This window comes from Antechinus flavipes, chromosome 2 (assembly GCF_016432865.1).
Source record: "Antechinus flavipes isolate AdamAnt ecotype Samford, QLD, Australia chromosome 2, AdamAnt_v2, whole genome shotgun sequence".
Lineage (NCBI taxonomy): Eukaryota > Metazoa > Chordata > Mammalia > Dasyuromorphia > Dasyuridae > Antechinus > Antechinus flavipes.
The window spans coordinates 452,897,276-452,920,512 of record NC_067399.1 but is presented as its reverse complement, the minus strand read 5'-3'; the positions used below and the strand labels follow the sequence as shown (position 1 = coordinate 452,920,512).

The following is a 23,237-nucleotide window of genomic DNA, read 5'->3' as shown; positions in this document are numbered from 1 at the left end:
ATTATTGTCCTGGCTAGCATCACTCTTCTGGTAGCCCAGGCTTACAATCTTATTCATTCTTGACCCTGTATTTGCACTAATCCCACATATCCATTCTATTGCCAAGTCTGCCTTCACAATATTGTTCTTAGAAATCTCCTAACCAGCAGAGATTCCAAACATGGCTACCATGTGAGGACCCTCTGTCCACTGGACCCTCTGTCCAGGGCCCTCCTTATCTCTCCCTTCGCCTATACTTTAACTTTGCTTATCTAATAATAAACCTCTTTTATCGATCTTAAAAAAAAAAAAAAAAAAAAAAAGAAATCTCCTAACCAGATTAGGTTCACAATACATAATAGTGCTGACCTTCATATATAGCTAGAGTTTTCTCATCTGAAAGTTCTCTACATCAGTGAAATTACAAGTCCAGTTCCTATCCTTATGATTGGGAAATAATTTTTTAAAAAAATCATTTGCATTAGGTGACTTAAAGGGCATAGTAGCCTCATTATGTTCCCCTAGAATCTCTTCATGCTCATTCCCTATTGTGAAATAAGAATTTTTAGACTTTGTGATTTTGTGGAGTCAAAAGATGAAGTGTCATGTGAGAGAAGTAGCAGAAAAACCAGTGTCCCCATCATAAGTGTTGAGGAATAAAGTAAGAAAACAGGCAGGGTACACCAGAAAGGGGTCCCAGTGTGACAGGTTTTTAAAAATACAAATTTTGTATTTAATCCTGAACAACCACACACTCTCCAGAGTGGTTTTAACGGAAATCTCACTTGATCCTAATAACAACCCTGGGAAGTAGGTGCTATTGTTAACATAATTTTACAGTTGACAAAATTATAAACATAGTTAGACCTGTACTTTAGGAAGATCACTGACAGCTAATTGGAGAATGAATTGGAATGAGGATGGACTTATTGCAGGAAGATGAACCAGAAGGTGATTGTAGTGTTCCAGGCATGAGGTAATCAGGGCCACATCGATGTGATGACTCTGTGTGGGGAAAAAAGGAGATTTCTAAGAACAATATTGTGAAGGCAGACTTGGCAACAGAATGGATATGTGGGATTAGTGCAAATACAGGGTCAAGAATGAATAAGATTGTAAGCCTGGGCTACCAGAAGAGTGATGCTAGCCAGGACAATAATAGTGAAATTGGAAAGTCGGAACGATTTGGCAGGGCTTGGGGGTATGGGGATGGGGATGAGGACAACCATTCTACTTTGACTGTGTTGAAATATCTACCAGATGTCCAGTAAACTAGCCATATGAGATTGGAGATTAAGAGGTTAGGGCCAAGTAAGTAGATCTGAAAATTATTAAATCTATGGAAATTAATAAGATTTTCCAGTGAGATAGTATAGAGGCACAAGCTCAAGTCAGTAAACATTTATTAAACACCTGCTATGTATCAGATACTGTGTTAAGATGGAAGAGGGATATATAGAAAAAGGCAAAATGCAACCTCTGACTTCAAGAAACTCCATCTAATGGGGTAAATAGGTAAACATATGTGTACAGGATAAGCTATATATACAGGAAAAATAGGAAATAATTTAAGGTAGTAAGGCATGAGGATTAAGAGGAATTGTGAAAAGCCTACTATAGAAGTTCAGAATTTAATTGGTCCTTGAAAGATAGCAGAGCAACTAGCAGGCTAAGATGAAGAGAGAGATTATTCCAGGCATGGGGAACAGCCAGAGAAAATATCTGAGACCAAGATAGAGATTGTCTTGTTAGTGGATCAGCAAGAAGGCTACTGGATCAAAGAGTTCATGCTGATGATTAGTATGATCTTATAAGAAGATTAGAATGGTGGGGAGAGGAGGAGTTGGAGGATATTAAACCTATACTTTAGGGAAATCACTTTGGGGACTGAATGGAGGATAGATTGAAGTAAGGAGAGAATTGAGGCAATTAGACCCACCAATCAACTGCCTTAGAAGTCCAAGAATGAAATGATGAGGACCTGCATCTGGATGTGTTAGTATCAGAAGAGAGGAGGCATATTTGAGAGATTTCAAAGGTGAATTCAACTGGTCTTGACAGCAGATTAGATAGGGACTCAGGGGAGGGGAAGGCAGTTTTGAATCAAGGATGACATGGTGGACATTCAATACTAATAGGGAAGTTGAAGGGGAGAGAGAGATCAGGTTTAGGGAGAAAGATAATGAGTTCACTTTTGGATATGTTGAGTTTAAGTGTCTGTCGAACATCCTGTTCAAAATATCTGAAAAACAGTTGGAGATGCAAGATTTAGAGGCCATCAGAAGATTAGGGCAGGATGGATTTGAGAGTCATAAATAGAGATATAACTAAATCCATTGGTGCTGATGAGATCTCATAGGGAATTATTATAGAAGAAAATCAGACCTAGGGCAGATCACTGTTGCGTATCTACAATTAAAGCATATGACTTATATGAAGAAGATTCAGCAAAGGAGATCGAGGAGAGGCTTGATTTGTACTTGTGAGAAACCTACAATTGGTGGGCTTGATCTTAAGGAAGATACAGCAAATGATAAAAGAAAGAACTATTTCCCCAACTCTGAAAACTCCCTTTATTCCTGTCCCCTTTTTACAGCTTATATTTCCAGTTTATTATATGCTACATCCTTTATGGTTCAGCTATGTTGGCTTTCATGGTGTTCTTCACATGACATTCCATATGTAATCTCATTGTCTTCATGTCTCTTACTGCTTAGTATAATATCTGGCATATTAAGTGCTTTATGTTTGGTTAATTCATCTACTTCAGCTTTCTCATTTTGCAAATGAGTAAAGTAAGGGCCAGAGAGGGGAAGAGAGAGCTTAGTCAAGATTAGACAGGTAGTAAGTGCAAAAGTTAGAGTTCAAATACTGATCATTTGGTTAAAAATCTGATACTCTTTTCATTACATAAATCTTTTTGTAATATAATAAGTTTAAAATAATTTTGCTGTATTTGAATAATAATAGCTTTCTGGTTACAAGGTAATTTACATGCATTTTCTAGTTACATTTTGATAATAAACCCTTCAAGATTAGTTTAGCAAGTATATGGATTTTACTGATGAAAAATCTGAGGCCAGAGAAGCTAGTGATTTGAATATGGTTATAATTGGTATATTGTAGAGTCAAAATTAAAGCCTTTTTTTCCTGATATAGTCTAGTGGTCTTATTTTAACATGATAAAGCAATGGTGGACTTAGAATCAGAGGACATCAGTTGTCTCGATTCTGTACTTGGACTATTTTTGTGACCTTGGGCAAGTCATTTAAAGTCTCTGAACTTTAGTTTCCTTGTGTATAAAATCAAAGTGTTAGTTTACATAAGGTCAGAGTCCTTTGGAGTTCCAAGTCCTATGATCTTAGTTTTCCTTAATTTCTGTGCTCCTCTGTGATTCTTCCTACCCCATCCACTTTGTTTCCTAGCTTTCTTGTGTTTAGTTCTCCTGTACATCATTTTATTTCCATAGATTCTTCTAAAGACGCTGAGCATTGTAGTGCTAGAATCCTTGGTGTAATTCTCACTGCCTAATGAAGGGTAACTATTTGAAATTGGTCTGAATGGTGATGTATATTTGATAGTGTGCAAACATGGTTGATTATTAAGTAGTTAACCAGGTGGCCTTTTTTCCAATACAGAATTAAATCCACTAGTTCATAATTTAATCCCATTTGATGGAGGCAGAAACAGTAGGAGTCATTTAGACAAACACGTGAGAATCTGGAGAGTTTCATAGTAATTAACTTTGGTTCTGCTCTTGGCTAAGGAGCAAATCACTCTTTAACAAGATGAGGAAAAACAAAGAATGATCCCAGAACTTATCACTATTGTGTTAACTCTTGTCTGGCCAGAAATGTACTTTTGATTATGAGACAATGAACAGTTAAACAGTCTAAAGTTGAGTTGTGGAGGTTTTTCTTAGTTTGGTAGCTTAACTAAATGATTGTCATGGGTCCTGCTTTGTGATATTATGTCCAGAATTACTAATAACAACTAATTCTAAAGCATTTTAAGATTTATAGAACGCTTTCATTACACCCAGCCCAGTAAGGTAGATTGTATTTTTGTTTTGCAGATGAGGCTTTGAGAAGTTGAGTGGCCTTGTCCAATCATAGTGCTAAGTATTTCTAGACCTACTGAAATAACATCTAGTGCTTTTCCCATTACAATATGTTGTCTTAGCAAAATTGGGTCAGCTGTAGCACCTAAAGATTGTGGTCTAAGGGAAACATATATATTAGAGAAATAGAAAGAATATGAAGTAGATGATACAAGTTGTATTATACCTGTTTTATAAATGAAGAAAATGGAAACATAAGCAAGTCACTTCTTTAACTTATCTATGTTCATCTAATTAGATACTAATAAAAGGCAAGAAGATGTCTTTGGATCATGAAGCAGTTTTTCTCTGTGGAAAGAACAAACACCCAACACAATGACATTCACTTTTCCTATAGTAACCCTTGGAATAAGTTGTATTATCTTCTTTACAGATGAAGGAATCTAGTCCAGAGAAATGAAGAGATGTTTCAAGGGTCACAGACAATAAATGGCAGAATCAGGATTTAGGATTTTCTGACTTGTGACAGCATGAAAGAACCCTAAATTTTGAAAAATATGATTTCAGGTTCCAGGTCTCCCATTTGTTAGCTATGTGACATTAAGTGAAATACAACCAAAGAACCAAAGTGAAATACAACCTGGTATTGTATATGTATATGTATATGTATATGTATATGTATATGTATATAAAAATGCTGAATTTGGAATCTGAAAACCATGATTTAGCTCCCACCCCAAATACAACCTGGGTGATCATGAGCAAATCACTTAATTTCAGAGGCTCCATTTCCAGGGTGATATTTGTTCTGTCTATCTCTTAAGCTTCTTGTGAGAAAAGAATTTTTTAATACTTAAATGGTGCCAGGCAGGCACTAGACACTTAATACGCAACATAATATGTTGATTGATTACTTCTCTGAGTGTGTTTCCTCACTATGTAGAATATGGTAATTGGATTAGATTATTTTTGAGGTTCTTCCCAGGTCACAGTCTTAACACTAATTTAGAAGTATATAATATAACTAACAAAGAAAGTAGCTGATTTTTTTTTTTTTATACTTAGTTTATCTAATTACTACCTAATTACTTACTGGGACAGAAACAGGGAATTAGACCTACTGTTTTTGCATCTCAAGATACTGATCTTTTCAGGCATAGAAATTAGTTATAGTGTCCTGCCAATTTATCATTGGATAAAGCAGAAGTAGTGGGAATTATTCCAAACTATCATTTTACCTCTTAGATACTAATTACTTGGAAAATAATAAGCTACTATTTAACTATTACAAAATACTTAATTTTACAGTACTCATTGGCTAAAGTATATGGGATGGGTTTCCAAAATATGATTTGAATAGATTAGGACCCCCCTGTATTCTAAGAATTATCTGACTCTGTATTTAATCATGGTAATAATTTCAGAAATACAAAGTATTTTTAACTGTACCCTCTGATCCACACAGCAGTTCTATTTCAGATATTTTTCCTCAGCTTTTATAAATTTCTAGAAATGAAATTATTGCTATTAATTAGAGTGACATTCAGGAGAGCCATATTGAGATCTTCTGACTCCAATTCTATTGCTTTCTATTATGTTACCATTATAGTGTGAATATTTCTAAATCACTTGCAAATAGTCTTATCACTCTAATCATCTGTGCCAATGGCTTCAAAGTAAGAATAGGCCAACTGAGAGACTGTGACCAAACCCCAAGGGATGTATCATTAACTAGATGGGTCACATACTATCCTGCTTTGGATAGCTATTGTGGAACTTCTCTCTGTTTATATATTCACCACCCAACATTTCTCACTGCATTCTGTTCCTCTGCTATGCAAATTCCCAACCTTTCCTCTTGGGGAATGTGAAAAGAAAAAATGACTCCTATAGGCAATTATAACTTAACCACTACCTGAGGAAGGACCTGCTGCTATGCAGTAGGAAAATTCCATTCTGTAGCTTCACGTGCATAATACTAATTATTCACCCATGTCTCCTCTCGCACTCCCTTTCCCCCCAAGTTCATCTCTTGAGATCAGGAGTAATGACCAGGTGAGAGTCCTTATTCCCCACTTTTCATTTACATTTGGGATAACAAGTTGAACAAAATAAGCAAACCTGGATGGAGTTACATTATCTTTCACTCTGAACTCTAGTAAAAATTTCTTGACTCTCTTAGGATACATCTATCCTTCTAAACTCCTAGATTTGAAACATTGGTGTCATCTTAAAACTCCTCACTCTCCACATCCAATCAGATAGAAGATCTCGCCATTTCTACTTCATGTCTCAAATCTGGCCCCTTTTTTTGCTCACATAACACCCATCCTAACTGAAATTCACATCACTATATTACATTATCTTTCTTAAATCACCTGGCCCCAGCACAAAGCTACATTTCTAAAGGTAATGAGATGAGTTAACTAAGATACCAACCTATATAAAAAATGATTACAAATAAAAAGACTCCCTCCTCAAAGTAGAAAATAACTCTTAACTAAGAGTAAACTCAAAGGGAAAAAATGGATTTTCCACAAGTTCTAGTAATACCTAGGGGGGAAAAATCAAACAAGAGGTAGAATTTTTTGTGTAGTTTCAAGGAAATGAAAGCTCTGGAGGAAAATTGGAAGGAGAATATATAATCTAGGAGAGAACTTGGTAAATCTCACGCGTTAACAAGTTTCCTGAGAACTAGAATAGATCAAACTGATATGAAGAATTCTATGGAGCAACAAGAAATATGAGGAAATAAAAAATTGAAATATAGAAGAAATAAAAGGTCTGATATTAAAACTGACTTAGAAAACAATCAACCTAGAATGCAGGTCAAGGAGACATAATTTAAGTCATTGGACTCCCTAAAAAATGTAATTAAAAAAAAAAATCCTGGGACCAAACAAAATCATACATTAAAATAGCTAGGTTCTCACACAGAGAAGACAAAATAAGGTTAGGAAGAATCCACCAATTACCTCCTAAAAGAAATTCCAGAAGGAAATCTCCCAGGAATATTGTAAACAAAATCTAGAGCTGTCACATCAGAAGTAATGCATTCATCCAGAAAGAAGGATCAGAGGATCTTCATTTCTACCTGAAACAGAGAACATGTATACAGTTTAATTGATGGAATGAGCAGGATTTAAAGTGGGAGGATAATAACAGGAAAGCAAGAGTGGAAAGCAAAACGAACTTCAGAAAGTAATTTGTAGAATAAATTGTATCCAATTTTTTTTAAGCAATTATGAAGTGACACATAGGTTCACATATAATCCTTTCTATTCTATGTATATTGCAATGTTCTTTTTAGTGTATAGTTTTTAAAGTTTTATAAATACTTTTTACAATGACAGCACATATTAACAACTTGTCTTTCTGTTTAAAAACTTATTTAGAATTCAGATACAATCTTGACTATGTCAAAAACCTCACCTATAATTTCACTGTACTTCTGTCCAGAGAAAGATCCCTCATAATTTTCATCGCTGAAAACCATTAACTCATTGCTCTTGCATATATTGACTGTTTAGTGCTAGAAGAGGCTGAATGAAAAAGAATATAAACAGAACATTTTTTTTTTATTTACAAGTTATATGCATGGGTAATTTTACAGCATTGACAATTGCCAAACCTTTTGTTCCAATTTTTCCCCTCCTTCCCCCCATCTCCTCCCCCAGATGGCAGGTTGACTGTAACATGTTAAATATGTTAAAGTATAAATTAAATACAAAATAAGTATACCTGTCCAAACAGTTATTTTGCTATACAAAAAGAATCGGATTTTGAAATAGTGTACTATTAGCCTGTGAAGGAAATTAAAAATGCAGGCGGACAAAAACATAGGGATTGGGAATTCTATGTAATGGTTCATAGTCATCTCCCAGAGTTCTTTCTCTGGGCATAGCTGGTTCAGTTTATTATTGCTCTATTGGAACTGATTTGGTTCATCTCATTGCTGGAGATGTCCACGTCCATCAGAATTGATCATCATAGTATTGTTGTTGAAGTATATAGTGATCTCCTGGTCCAGCTCATTTCACTCAGCATCAGTTCATGTAAGTCTCTCCAGGCCTTTCTGAAATAATCCTGTTGATCATTTCTTACAGAACAATAATATTCCATAATATTCATATACCATAATTCAGCCATTCTCCAATTGATGGGCATCCACTCAGTTTCTAGTTTCTGGCCACTACAAAGAGGGCTGCCACAAACATTCTTGTACATACAGATCTTTTTCCCTTCTTTAAAATCTCTTTGGGATATAAGCCCAGTAGTAACACTGCTGGATCAAAGGGTATGCACAGTTTGATAACTTTTTGAGTATAGTTCCAAATTGCTCTCCAGAATGGCTGGATGTATTCACAATTCCACCAACAATATACCAGTGTCCCTGTTTTCCCACATCCCCTCCAACATTGTGCATTATCTTTTCATGTCATTCTAGCCAATCTGACAGGTGTGTAGTGGTGTCTCAGAGTTGTCTTAATTTTCATTTCTCTGATTAATAATGATTCGGAGCACCTTTTCATATGGCTGGAATCTATTTACTTTATTAAAAAAAAAAAAACTAACAAGTTTATATGTACCTGAGTTCATTTTCTTGAGAAAAGAAAAAAGTGGACAGTGCTCTAAACAGACAGGAGATCTTGATTCTACTTCTGTTTTATTAGCCCCTTTCCCTATCCCCTTCCTCCCATTTCTTCCTCTCTATAAAAGAGATTTATAATATCCTGTCTTTAGGACTTCACAAGATTATGATGATAATCAAATGAACTAATGATGTGGAAACACTATAGACATGTATTGTTAATAATTGGAATATTGCTAACTTTGATCTAGGTCAAGCCCCACTGTATACTAGGTAGCCAAGGTTTCTAGGAATAGATGTTCATTTCTGTTTTGTTTCCTGTACATTTCTACATATTCTGCAAGTTTCTCAGTTAGAAAATAGTTTGACAGCTGGGTTTGTTTGTTTGTTTTTCCTTGTTTTGAAGTTTAAAAAAAAAAAACAAACCTTTTGTCAATAGCTGATCAAGGTCTATGAGATTAAAGCCACCAAAGTCAGTGTCATAAGTGGCAGGTGGGAACCTGGGAAAAAAAGGTTCCTAGAGGAAGATGGGATTCCTTCCAATAAGTGAGCTTATAAATGAATGTTCAGGGCTTTGAGTCTTTTGGGATTCATGGTGTGGGGAGTGAGAGGGTGAATCCTCAAAGGTTTGTTAAAGAGTTTTTTCTTTCATTTGGAATGGTAATAATAATGTAGCAGTATCTTCAAGTTCTGCAGTGTAAATTGGATAGTTTGTATTTGTTCCATTTAGCCAATTAAAAGCCAATCACTGGTTTATCTTTGTTGGCTCATTAGATTATTTGGTAGTTGGTTTATTAAAGACAGAGGCTCTTTGGAAGGAAAGTACTTAAGACCACAGAAAGGTTTTGTTCTTCTAGTCTTGAGTTCAGCTGCTTAATAGCTTGTGATCTTGGGCACATCATTTAAACATTTCTTCTAGCCTTATATCTATGATCTCTCCTTTGATCAAATAAGTGATTCAAATATATTTTTATTTTATTATGACTATAACAATTCCATATACAAAAAAGAGAAAGTTTGTATATGAAACAATACAGTTTTTTAAAGGAAGGAAGTTTTAGGAAATGGCTGAAGTATATCTTACAGCCCAATTTAGCTTTTGTAGAATTGATTTTTAATCTGCCTGGTCACAATTACATTTACCAACTTATGGTTTCAACTTATGATGAATGCACTTATCAATTTATAATTTCATTGAACTTGGGTTCAAATCCTGGTTTAGTCATTCACTATCTAGGCCAATTATTTGCCATTTGGGAACTCAGTTTCTTCATCTTTAAAAGAAGGTATTTGATTGAAGTGCCTTACAAGTTTCTGTCCAGTTCTGGACCTATGATTCTATGAGAGATAGATTGCAGAACTATTCTCTTAGGCAATATTATTCACTTAAAAGATTTATTGAGAATCTACTGTGTGAATAACATTGTTATTATTTCTTTGAAATATATCAGTATGTCTAAAATTGATTCTTTTCCCTTTGAGAGTTAATTATCTAGTTAGGGAGATAAAGTATAATATAAAGATGTCAATAAGGTAAAAGGGACAGTAGTTTATGGTAAACATTGAGTAGTCGTACAAATAATATTACTTAAGTGTTTGAGTTCACACACTGAAACTAAACAAAATTTTAATGTAAATTTTGAAATTCTGTTTAAATGCTAGTTGACAAAGGAATGAGTCATTTATTTAGATTACAGAAGTGGCATTAGTGATTGTTAATGTTGCCAATTATTTTGACGTGCCCAAAACAATAATATAAACTAATAACTGTCTAGGGACAGAATTTTTTGTTCCAGCTGGCTTAATTTTTGACATATTTAGAAAGTACTGTAACTTCAGTGATCATTGTACCTTTATTTAATATATCTATCCTTTGGTATTTTCTTAGTAACTTGAGCTTTGAGTATCCATTCTGAAAAGGCATCTACTTGGTATAAAAAATTCCAGAGCTATCAAATAAGTTGTTGTGTATGATTTTAGGTCTTTACTACTAGGTGCTTCTTCTGATATTTCCATTTTGGTCTTCCTACTGTTCATATCTCCACTGGACTCAAACTTAAATGTTTTCATTGTTACTAGACAGAAGTTATTTAGTGTGGTTTTGAAAGTGATGTCTCCCATCTACCTGTTCAACCTTATTTTCCAGAATTCTCCCTTTTTGTTAATAGCCAAGGATTACTCATTTATTCTTTATCCATCACCAAATTATTTTTCCCTCATCTGTTCTCACTGTACTTTCTCCTTTTCTTAAGATACTTAAATAAATTCCTGTTGTGTTTATTGATCTACCATAACTTTTCTCAAGTACCATAACTACTTGAGTATTTTATTGCATTATATGTATGCTAATAAATCATAATAGTTATGTTTAAATATTGAGTAATTGGATCCCAAATCCTTTTTTTTCTGGAAATAAATATATCCAACATTTCTTTGCAAAATTAATAATATGGGAAGAATTGTTTCATTTTAAGGATTGTTTGAATTTTCATATAACAATAAGTCCCTTGGTCGATACATGTAAGAGAAATTTGTCTCTAAATCATAGAGCCAGAGGTATTCTTGGGAAGAGTAGTATTTGTGAGCCATCCCTTTTCTCCTTTCTTTTCTTTTCCTTTTTTTTTTTTTTTTTTAAAGTAACCCTTTGTTTAATTTTGTTTCTGCAGTTGGAGAAAACAAGGGGTCTAAACAAGGCCTTACCCCTAATTGGCTCTGAATTGACTATCAGAACTTTAACATCAAGTCCAGCTTTGCCCGCCAACCTGTCTGACATGTCGGGACCCGTGCCAAGCAGGGCCAGAGTTTACACTGATGTTAACACACACAGACCCCGAGAGTACTGGGACTACGAATCACATGTGGTGGAATGGGGGTAATTTTTTCTTCTTGCCTCATTTTAATCTCCCAAAGGCCCTGACTCTTGGTGGATTTCTCTCTATAAATTTATAAAGCTATTTATTTCTGAAGCTGTAATACATCAAGGTCAAGGCCAGTATTACAGCTTGTGATATCTCTTCAATTTATTCTGTTGTCATGAAGAAATAATTTTGTTTCATTGACTCACTGTTTAAAAATCAGTGAATCCTAGTCTTTTGTTTCCTATAACTTTTGTTACTCTAACCCTAATCCTAAGCATTTATCTTAAATATAACTCAGATGTGAAGCAAATTTTACTTCTGTGGAAAAACTTCACTAACCTAATGAGTTTTGAGGCTAGTATACTTAGATATACACTGGTTACTTAGATATATTAAGGAAACCTCCAAATCCTATTCAAGGTACTTTTAGGATTAGAGAACAGGTATATCTCCTGAATATTGTTCCCTTGTTTATGAAATACAAAGTAAAATCCCTAAATGCTTGTCAGAAGACTATATGACTGTATGTGTCCTTAGAATTTGGCTCAAATGTTCACTTGAGCAGTTACAATGTCATTCAGGCAGTTTGTTTAATTGTTAATATCCAATTGCTCCCTCCCTCCCCAAAGTTGTCCATATTTATCAGATTCATATCCTAAGGGTAAGCACAAAATTATATTTTTATTTATATATTTATATTTATATATATATATATATATATATATATATATATATATATATATATATATATATAAAAAGGACTGCTTTTTCCTTTCTATTGTATTTTCTTGGCAAATGAATCGATTCTTATATGATTTCTATATCCTTTTCAAGTGTAAAAGGATACTTTGACTCTGGCTGTAGGTTGCAAGTAGTTAGGATATTTTTAAGAGTTTATTGCAATTTTACAAGAAGGCAGTAAATCTCTTCAGATGGTAAGGATTCAAAACCAATATTAGTTAGTAAATGTTGGATGATAATCTAGCATTTCCACTCCTGTCTTTCAGGTTCTGAGCTATTTAGATAATGCCTGTAGATAATGCTTGTATTTCTACTGCAGCAACTTTGAGCACTATCTCTTAATTTAAAGAATACTTTGTATTTAGTTCTATTTAAATGACTAAACATATCTTTCCAATTTTTGGCATATTGCCATTTAATTTCCATGAATTTCTTCATTTTCATGTTATTAGAAGAGTAGAAATGGAACTAAGTTAAACTTGTCCAAATTGTAAAGCATTTATTTCATATCTTTTATCATTTTCACATTTATATACATTCATAGTAATTCAAATTCTTTCTGTACATCTGGATTCCTTTTAATTATTTGAGTAAAATAGCTGGCCAAAAAGCCAAATAGTTGGCTTTTAGAGTCAAATTTTAGAGTTCAAAAGAGAGCTGTTTGATACTTTTGTGAAGCAAAATCATCCAAAGTAAGAAACAGTAGAAATAACGTTTCCTTAATCTCTAGTGGGAAAAATAAAGGAAAAGACCTGTGTCTCTGTGATTCATAAACTACATAATAGCCTACCAAAATTTTCTTTCCTTTCTAGGCCTTAAATGGAGCTTTTTATATTTAACTATTTACCAAGTTTTTACAAATGCAAATATAGGTATAGTCATTTTTAAAAACCTCTTACTGCCTTCCTTAGTTAGAAGAGTGAGGCTTTCATAAGAAACATTGTTTCTTGGAAGTAAACAAATATGAAGTCTTTTGAGACTAATAGTGTTTTTTGTTTACAGAAACCAAGACGACTATCAACTAGTTCGAAAGTTAGGCCGGGGTAAATACAGTGAAGTATTTGAAGCCATCAACATCACAAATAATGAAAAAGTAGTTGTTAAAATTCTCAAGGTAAGTGAAGAGAGAACTTTTACTGTTCAGAGATAATTTAAAATGGAATCTTTTGTTGCTATTTTAATAGTAGGAAAATAATCGACATATAATACCTTGCATTTATATATATCACTTGTGACTTTTCAATGATTTTTATACCTGTCTTATTTTCTAATTGTATGTGAAGTAGGTAAAACAGGTTTTATTGTTTGAGGTATTGTGAATGTAAGTGACTTGTCTGAGACATAACTAACTCTAGTTAGTAGCAGAACCAGGACTAGAATCCAGATGTTCAGACTTTTGATGATATATAGAGGACAGCAAAAATGTTTTAAATACATTTCTTATTTTGGGGGGACTTAACTGATAAATTTTAAGTAAATCTATTAGAATGAGAGAAATAAAAAGTTATTGAAAGTTTAGAGAAGATACATCATTTCTAGCTGCAGCAAGCAAGAAATACTTGACAGGAGGCTGTCTTGAACTGGACCTTAAAAAACTGGTAATACTCATATAGATGAGGAGAAGGTAATATGGAAGAACTAAATTACTTCCAAATTCCCTTTCAGCTTTTAAAATTCAGTATTTTTTTATATTAATCATTTTTGGAAACCAAAAATTTCTAGCTGTCAATAAACCAAAATTTCTCCTGTAAATAAAAGGAAAATAGTATTTTAGCTCCAGTCGGTGAGGTGGAGTTGAATGGTTAAGATCAGAAACAGAGACACAGATTAAAGGCTCCTTTAGTAATCCAAGTATATAAGATGTCAAAATCCTACGAATAATGGAAGTAGAAAGTTTCTAATCACTTTCCAGAGTTCTAGGTACTCATTACAATTAGCCAGCATCTCTTCACTTAGAGTTCTTAACCCTGGGAAATGAATGACTTTTCTGAGCAATGTTTCAGTAGTTAAGAATTTTGGTGTAGTGCTCACTTTCCTTTCTCTTAAGCGCACTCTCTCTCTTACTTCTTTTTCTGTGGGGGGGGGGGGGGGGGGGTGTGTGAGAGAGACACACACAGAGACAGCACTGAACTTCTGATTCTGTTGATTAAAAATGGGTCAACATTTATTTATTGAATACCCGGTATTCATAGGCCACAACCTTGTAAAGAAGTAGAAACAAAACATCTTAGCACCCCCAAAAAGAAAAATTTAATATTGTATTAGAGCAGCCAGACTAGTTAAAACAAAAAAAAAAAAATCATTAAAAATGCTAGTCATATAGTAAAATAAGTTACTTGAAGGCAGAGACTCTAATTTCATTTTTGAGAGTGCCTAGCACATTCTAGGTGCTTAATAAATGTGTTCATTGAAAGCAATATGTGATATGTGGTAAATGGTTACATAGACCAAAGTTATAGAAGTTAAAAAAAAAAAAAAAAAGGCCATCAGTTTTGCATTAGAATAGGTGGCTACTGTGGCCCCTTCCATTTAAAAATGTATGTGATTATATGACTTTAACATAATCAGGAAAAGAAAGCAGTTGATCTAGACCAGAGCCTTAATGGATAGGGTTCAGATAAAGAAAAAATAATTGGGAAGGTGGATAGATAGGAATATGAATAGTTTGTTAACTGTCCCCCAGAATATAGTTATCTGATAGAAGGTTCCTCTCTGTTTAATTAGTGGTTCTTATTAAGATGGGTAGATTGGCTTTGAATTTAAGACCACTGAGTTTGAATTGTGAGCAATTTAGAGAAAAACTTGGAGAGAAAGGGAGAATTTAATTTCTCAGCTATTAATTTAAAATTTTACTTTTAAAATCTTTAGAAAGAATAGTTATGATTGCATTGGATTTTCATGCTAGTGCTTTACATACCATAGTTGTTTCCAAATGAGCTATGCCAGTGGCATGCGTTCTGTGCATGTCTGAATAGAACCATGGTAGTTGCATCTATGCATATTTTTTAACATACTGAAATACTCTTGAATATTGTGTTTTACTAACATGACTTTCTTCATTTTTTAGCCTGTAAAAAAGAAGAAAATCAAGCGTGAAATAAAGATTTTGGAGAATTTGCGAGGTGGTCCCAATATAATCACGCTGGCAGATATAGTAAAAGACCCTGTGGTGAGTATGGTAGAAGTTAGCAAGGCCCACTGAGGTTGGGTTTGACTTAGAATAAAACTGGCCTCTTTCTGTTTTTCCCTCTGCCCTTAAGTCCTGCTTTTGAAATGCTTAATCAGATCAACCATTTAATCAGATTAGCTTCTTTCTTTCAAAGAGACCTCCACCCACAGACTATTTCTTATTCTTCTAGGATAAGAGACTGATAGCACTGGAAACTGAAATGTGTTAATCCATTTTGCAAACTCAGGTCCGATGCAGATGGGCACGCATTTTGGGCTGCCTAGAGCCTGGTGAGACTTCAGCTCCATGTCTTCTGTCTGAATCCATCCCAGAAATTATCTAAGTGTGGTGATTATCTGAGGGGGGAGGGATGTTAGCACTAGAGGGTTTTCTACTACTGAGGCTGAGGTCGAGACTGCCAAACTCACCACAAAGAGCCTGCAAAACAGTATGCCAGTCAAATATTTCAGTGTTGTTGCTAATTTTTGTTTTCTTTTTCTCCCTAGTCACGAACACCTGCCTTGGTTTTTGAACACGTAAACAACACAGACTTCAAGGTATAATATGTGACAGACCTTGTCAGTTGTTGATTTTTAATATTTTACATTACTTTTCAGTAGAAATGATGCCATCAGAAGGGCCTGCATCTAAGTTGCTGATATATAGAATATTTTAAGACGTAAAAACTCAACAGTCTTTGTATTTTGCCACTCATTTGATGATACCTAACAAAAACCTGTTCTGAACTTCTTACCACCCTGACCCACTTGCTGAAAGATTTCCCCTGATGTCTGAACAGAAGAAAGTAATATTGTATACTTAAGTTAGAATCTATTCTGAGGTGTGGTTTCTAAGAACATATTATTGTGTCTAAAAGCAAGCAAGGACCTTCTTTACCTCAGATGATTATGAAGCCCTCAACTTTTAAAAAAAACTCTGAAGCTTTTAAAATAACCTTTAATGCTTGATATACCAGAGATCAAATCATGTTAGAACATAGTACTTTTACACAAAAGGATTTCCCAGTCTCATTCAGTAACATTTATACTAAAAGTTTTTTAGTTCAACAAAATTCTTTCATGACCAAAGAAATTTGACATGCATTTCAAAATTTACATCATTTCTGTAACAGGAATATTGAATATCAAAAATTTCCTTTGGCATTAAAAAAAAGGAAAGAAACATTTAGAGTCAAATTAATAATATTTTTGAAAAGCACATCATCATATATTTGTTAAACAACCAAAAAATATCTGCCACTCTTTTGAAACTTAGGGAAGAGATTATCAGATTGTGTTGTATTTGCTTTTGGATTGGTACTAAAACAAAAGCACTGTTGAATTAGCTCTGTTTGTTAGGCACCATTTTAATCCTACATGTTGGGTGATAATCTGAGTGCATAACCCCAATCTAAATGTATATTCTCTATTGAGGTGATTCTGTATGTGCTCAACAGCTTTTTACTAATATATGTCAAATATAAAAAAGAGATCAGTGTAGCATAGTAGATAGAGCATTGAACTGAGAGTTAGAAATGCTAAATTTATTTAAATCTCAATTTTGATTTTTGGGCAGTTCGTTTCTCATGGCCTTAATTTCCTTTGTTCAATAAAGGGAATAAATTGGGCTATCACTTCCAAAGTTGCATCCAACTTTTAGTAGTTTTTTAGTCTGTTTTCCCCCACATAATGATCTTAAATAGTTCTATACTTTACACACTGGGTTAAGAATCTCAAATGTCCTTAATGTGAACTTCAGATGAGGGGAAGCAAGACCAGTAAGTCAGTCAGGCTGGAATAATGGTGCTTTGGAAAGTTCTCAAAGTAGGACTCAATTTGAATTACTAGAAAGAAGAATGAGGAAATTACCTTCCTATTGGCATTACTTCATCCTGAGTTATTGTATTTGTCTTCAACAGCAATTGTACCAGACGTTAACAGACTATGATATTCGATTTTATATGTATGAGATTTTGAAGGTAAGAATTTTGATGGTGATTTGGGGGATCAGCTTTATTATACTCAGTTGATTTCTATTGTTGAAAGCAGGGTCATTTTGAAAATGGTCCTAAAATTCTTAATTGCCCAACTATTGTACACAAAGTAAGAAGCTGCAAGAAAAAACATAAATTTTTAAAAAGCCAATTCTCTCAAGCTTATATTCTCTCTCTTCCTCTTTTCACTGCTCATGGAAATTGCTAAGAGACAGATTTTAGCTTATTTTTAGGAAAAACTTTATAACAATTAGAGCTGCTTCTAAAATTATCGGCTCACTGGAGGTCTTCAAAAAAAGATTTGGTGACTTATTTGTTTTGGGATTGTTAAAGGAATTTTTAACTTTTAACTCAAGGCCTCTGAAGTCCCTTCTGAGATTCTGTGATTCCATGTAATGAATTACTCCTGTTAAGACTAATGAATTTACTATAAGATATAAAGTCAGCAAGAAATTTGGCCTAGGAATCTCTTCTGTGATACCAAGTCTACCATAGGAACTTTATAAAACAGTACATTAATTATAATTGATTTCATGGGGTGGGTAAGGCACAGTTCCCAGTCCTCTCTTGGCCTTTGGTAGACTTAGTATTTAATTAATTGCTCTGACCAAAAGGTAGCCAATTTTTTAATGGTAAACTTATCCTTACTAACCTAGATTAGTTTTTGGATGATAGATGCAGAGTTTATTATTGCTTAGCCCATTCTTCAAGCCTTCCCATTTTAGTGTAGGACCCTAACAAACCTTGTGCTTAACTAGCATAGCTTTTCAGACCTCAGGATCATTTTTAAGCCATAACACAGCACCTAAGTAAGCCTTTGTTACAGGGTTGTTAGTTTTTTTTTTTAAATCAGGCTACAGAAATTGTAACTAGTTTTTGTAACTGCCTAAAAAGAATTTGATTGCAAATTGAAGCAAACATTCCTATGCTATATGTAAAACACTATGCTAAGTGTTATTGGAAGCAGATGGATAAGATAGAGTCCTTATTACCTTATCTTTAATTGCCTTTTTTTTATAACTTTATTTTCCTTAGTAGGTTTTTCAGGGGAATATCATTAAAATGACTATATCATTAACAACATAGGTTGTGGTAGGCTTAGGAGGTTTAACTCAATGAACAGTATGGTTTGGGGTAAAAGAAGGCAGTTAGGAGGGATCTGGGTCATGTGATAAGTATTGATGATTTCCATTACATTTTATTTATCCTTTGAAAAGCTTATTTTCAAGATTAGGAAAACTAGTTTTATAGCTAAATTAGAACATCTTGCAGGTTTTTCTATAATTTTATCTGATAAACATCTCTCCTCTTCCCTATTCAAAGGATGTCATCAGGCAAATCAAGAACAAATTGCCTACTGTCCGGTTCCTAAGAGATCATTATCCTATGTTTTGTTTAAATCTGTTCTTGGGAGAGTGCTGATTAAGACTGGACTATGGTTCTTAAAATTACCAAAGTACTTTGTCCCAAGTTAAGCCCACTAGATATTAAAATTCTTAATAGTTCAGAAGATGTGACCTCTTTTTATATCTAACCCAGTGATTTTGCACACTATCTTTCACTAGCTTAAAAAAATTATTTTAAAAAATGTTAATGACATTTTTTATTTTGTTCCACATTTGTTTCCAAATATATTCATCTATTCTCCCCTTAATTATCATAGTATCTCTTTTTTTTGTTTTTTTCTTTTAACAAATATTTTCCAAAGGAAAAAAATATATACTATTCCACATCCATAGTCCTTCAATTTTTAAAAGGGGAAAGGAATATTACCATATCTTTTCTAAGGCAAGAGTGCTCTCATTCTAATTTCAGATCATGTCAAGAAGCAAGCATTCATTAAGCATCTTTGTGTCAGGCACTGTTATAATAAGCTTTGTGGATACAAAAAAAGGCAAGAATTGTAGGCCTGAATATGCTATATACTGGGCTCATCCCTCAGAGGAGTATAAACCCAATTTGCCCTTCAGAAAGGGCGATAATTTAAGCAACCCCTGTCAGCTGACTTAGCTATGTTGACAAATTCCAAAGGTTATACCACTCTCTGCACCTTAGAAATCGGACCCTGCTACATTATGATGTGGCAAATGCCGGAATATTTCTTTTACTTAAGAACATAGTGTGAATCTCTGATGTTGGGGTTAAAAGGTCTGTGTTCTCATCATGGCTGTGCCAATAATTCACTTTGACATTTGTAAAAGTATTGTAAAAGTCCCTTTACCTCTCAACTACAACTTTTTTATCTTTAAAAATGTAAGTTATATTTGTACTGTTTACCTCACTAGACTAGAAAAGAGGAAAAGTCCATTATAAATCTTGAAATACCATGAAAATATCAATCATTTCATTAAATAGAAACTTTTTTGGTAGCATGGATATCTGTCACAGTGCTACCAAATGAACAAAACTGCTGCATCAAAATTGCAATGCTATCCTTGAATAAACTAAAGAATAGGGGCTATAAATGTCATATGGTTGAAAGAGGACTAGACCTATAGGAAGCAGAGAATTAATGTGTCTCTTCTTTATCCCTATCCCAGGCTTCAGTTCTCTGAAGATTTAGTTTTCTTCTCTTGTACAATGAGGGGAAATTGAACTACATATTCTCTAAGATCTCCTTTGGCCATTTGTTTGTTCTAGAGCTACTTCCAGCTTTGATGTTTTCAGTATTCTAAGGTTCCATCCAATTCCGAGATTCAGTATTCCCTTTCATTTCTAACATTCTATGATTTTGATGACCCCCACAAAGATAAACCATTCAACGGGTCTAAGTCAAAACTATTGAAGAGTTAGCACTTACAAAGGAGTAGTTGTTTACATTTGACTAAAATTTTTACTTAAGATGATTATTCTTGAAATTAAATTAATTTTAAATTAAAAGGAATCCCATAGTGGATTTAGGTTTCTTGAACTGAATTGAGACACAAGTTAGTAATGTACTTTCATAGATTGATGCTTTTTTTCTTCTTTTACACATTCTTTCTGCAGGCCCTGGATTATTGTCATAGCATGGGGATTATGCATAGAGATGTTAAACCTCATAATGTCATGATCGATCACGAACACAGAAAGGTACAAAGCAGCAAACTAAAGTTACACTTGTCTTCATGATCAGCTCCAACATCCATTTTCTACTGCAACATGTTGAAGCCATCATTGCTGGAAATAAAACCTAAGAAGACAGTCAGTGAGATGAACAGGAAAGAGTTTTGAGCTAGAAATCAGAAGACCTGGGTTCTTATCCCCAATCTTGTCAGTAACAATCTATGAGATATCAAGTCAATCCACTTTATTTTTTTGGTGCCTCAATTTCCTCATATGTATAGTACATTTAATAATACCTATCTGCCTAATTTACACAATTCACAAGAGTATGTGAAAATGTTTTGCAAATTATTAAATCTCATATTGATTATGTCATTTGATGCTCATGGTATCTTACAAAGCAGACAGGGTAGATAGTATTGCCATTCTTTTAAGGATGAGGCAATTGAGGCATAGAAAAGTTATGGCTTTCCCAGAGCCTAATACAGAGGTAGAGCTAAATCCTAAAACTTTTGATTCCTAGTTTTATTATTGTTAGAATCATATTCTGTTTTTTAAGAGAAAAAAAATAAAGATCTTTCGAATTTTTGCATAAGACTTTTTACTAAAGAAATATAAATAAGTAAACTAGTGACTATTAAAACCTGTCTGGGAAATATTTGAGTCATTTTTTGGCCAAAAGTTGTATAATATTGAGTTTCTTGTGAAACTCAAGTCAGTTATTTTTGGAGACAAGTAATAATTCCTATCTGTTGTATGCTTTATGAATGATAGGCAGCTAGTATAATGAATTAATATCTAGTGCTTTTGAACAGAAAAAGCCTTTAAAATGCTTACAGTATCCAGAACACTATGCTGGGCACTACAGGGAATTTTGGTAAGAATTTATCCTTGCTGTAATAATGTTAATAAGATATAGACACACAGAATTATAATACAAATAAAAATGACCAGTAGAAATGAAAGATTCACATAAAGTACTTTGGGACTCACATTTGAGAAAGAAGAGGTTACTATCCAAAGGAAAGAACAAGACTGCTTGTGGAAAAAGTGGCAACTGATCTGGGCCTTGAAGCTATAGTGGAGTGTTTCAACAAATGGTGCTATAAGACTGTTCCTGATTTGGAGGACAGTAAATGCAAAGGGGTACAAGAAAGGCATCAGAAACAGAAGATTATTCAGTGTGGCTAGAATGTAATTCTGAAGGGAAAGAGTCATACAGAGGTAAAAAGGAACAATCCAACTTCATATCATTCAGGCACTGATTCTACACAAGCACAGTTCTCATATGTGCATTGGGATTATATTGCCTCCACTGATTATTTTGTCTTGGAGGGGGGACATTTTGTTCAGAGCTTTATTTTTTCAAAGATCCAAATTTAAAAGTTTTTTTCTCCCTTCATTTTTTCCTAGCTGCGACTAATAGACTGGGGCTTAGCTGAGTTCTATCATCCTGGCCAAGAATATAATGTCCGAGTGGCTTCACGATATTTTAAAGGTCCTGAGCTTCTTGTAGACTATCAGGTGAGAAATAATAAATGAGACTCAGGTTAGTATGCCAACACACATGGCTCTTAATTTGTTCTTCATAATCATGGTTAGCTGCTTCTACATGCTTCAAAAGTAAACCTGATTACCAACAAATTTGACACCATAATTTGACCTTGTGTTCATAGATGCATAGAATGTTAGAGTTGTATACTCATTCTGTTCAACTTCTGAACCCATAAATTCCCCCAAGTAAAATACTTAGTGATAGGGAAAGAACATTTTTAGAGTCAGAGTCAGAGGACGTAACTTGGGAGTCTTATCTCTGCTACCTGCTTACTTTTGAGAACTTGGTCACAAAAAAAAAAAAAAAAAAAAAAAAACCATTGGCTTTAGTTTCCTTATCTTTAAACAAGTGGATTGTTTTCTCAACCTTGCAGTCTTTGTAGTGTTCACTTACATCAAGAACTCCAATCCTTTAGCCTTTCAATTCTTTTTCTTAATGTAATCCTGCACTAACTATAATCTCTTCCTTTTCCTCTTGATCCCTTGGTGAACCGTTCAGTCCCCCACTATGCTTTTCTTGAGTCTTTATGTCTTGTCATGCCACACCTCTGAATTGTACTTCATTCTTTCATTCCAACATATGTGCTGCTGAATGAAACAAGAAAATCACAAAATCATACTGACTAGTTCTGCTGCAGATTTATGTCATGTACAACTTCACTGTGTCTTTAGGCTATAAGACATTTTTTACATTTCCTTTATTTTATTTAGCCCTACAGTTCTTCTAAACCTTTACAAATCTCCCATGGCTCCCCATCTTCCCATTATCTCAACCAAGAACCTTCTCTCATATTTTACAGAAAAAAATGAAAATATTCATTAAGAGTTCCTCCCTTTCTCGACTCATATCATCAGAGGGCTTCAGTGTCTACTTCACTCCATCTCACATGAAGAATAGCCCTTCTTGCTTAGACTAATGTCTCTTCCTGCTGGTTGCCTCTAATCTCCACTCTCTCTTATCCTCTTTCTCTCCCTATTAGTTGCTTCCATAGTTCCCACAAACCTGTCTACTCACTTCAGTCCTTGATTCCACACATCCCTCCTATTTATCATCTCATATCTCTCCTTCCTGGGGCTGAACTCCTTGAAAAGAGCCTCTCCTGTTTTTTCTTTCACTCAGCTCTTTATAGTCTAGTTTTCAACCTCATCATTTTACTGAAACTGCTCTTTTCCAAAGGTAATAATAGTATCTTAATTGCCAAAGATGGTAACTTTTTCTCAGTCCTCTTTTCCTCTGTATAACCTTT

General features: G+C 34.1%; 1 protein-coding gene across 2 annotated transcripts in view; it reads left to right on the top strand.

The window, feature by feature from the left end:
• The window catches only part of CSNK2A1 (casein kinase 2 alpha 1), a 55,174-nt gene that overhangs the window by 19,562 nt on the left and 12,375 nt on the right, over positions 1 to 23,237 (top strand). For both annotated transcript variants that reach the window (XM_051979463.1, XM_051979462.1), the window contains 7 exons: positions 11,297 to 11,502; positions 13,232 to 13,343; positions 15,297 to 15,398; positions 15,905 to 15,955; positions 17,317 to 17,376; positions 20,380 to 20,463; positions 21,850 to 21,960. In XM_051979463.1, the coding sequence (XP_051835423.1) occupies positions 11,402 to 11,502; positions 13,232 to 13,343; positions 15,297 to 15,398; positions 15,905 to 15,955; positions 17,317 to 17,376; positions 20,380 to 20,463; positions 21,850 to 21,960 (621 nt within the window). In that variant the 5' untranslated portion in view covers positions 11,297 to 11,401. The remainder of the gene's footprint in view (positions 1 to 11,296; positions 11,503 to 13,231; positions 13,344 to 15,296; positions 15,399 to 15,904; positions 15,956 to 17,316; positions 17,377 to 20,379; positions 20,464 to 21,849; positions 21,961 to 23,237) is intronic.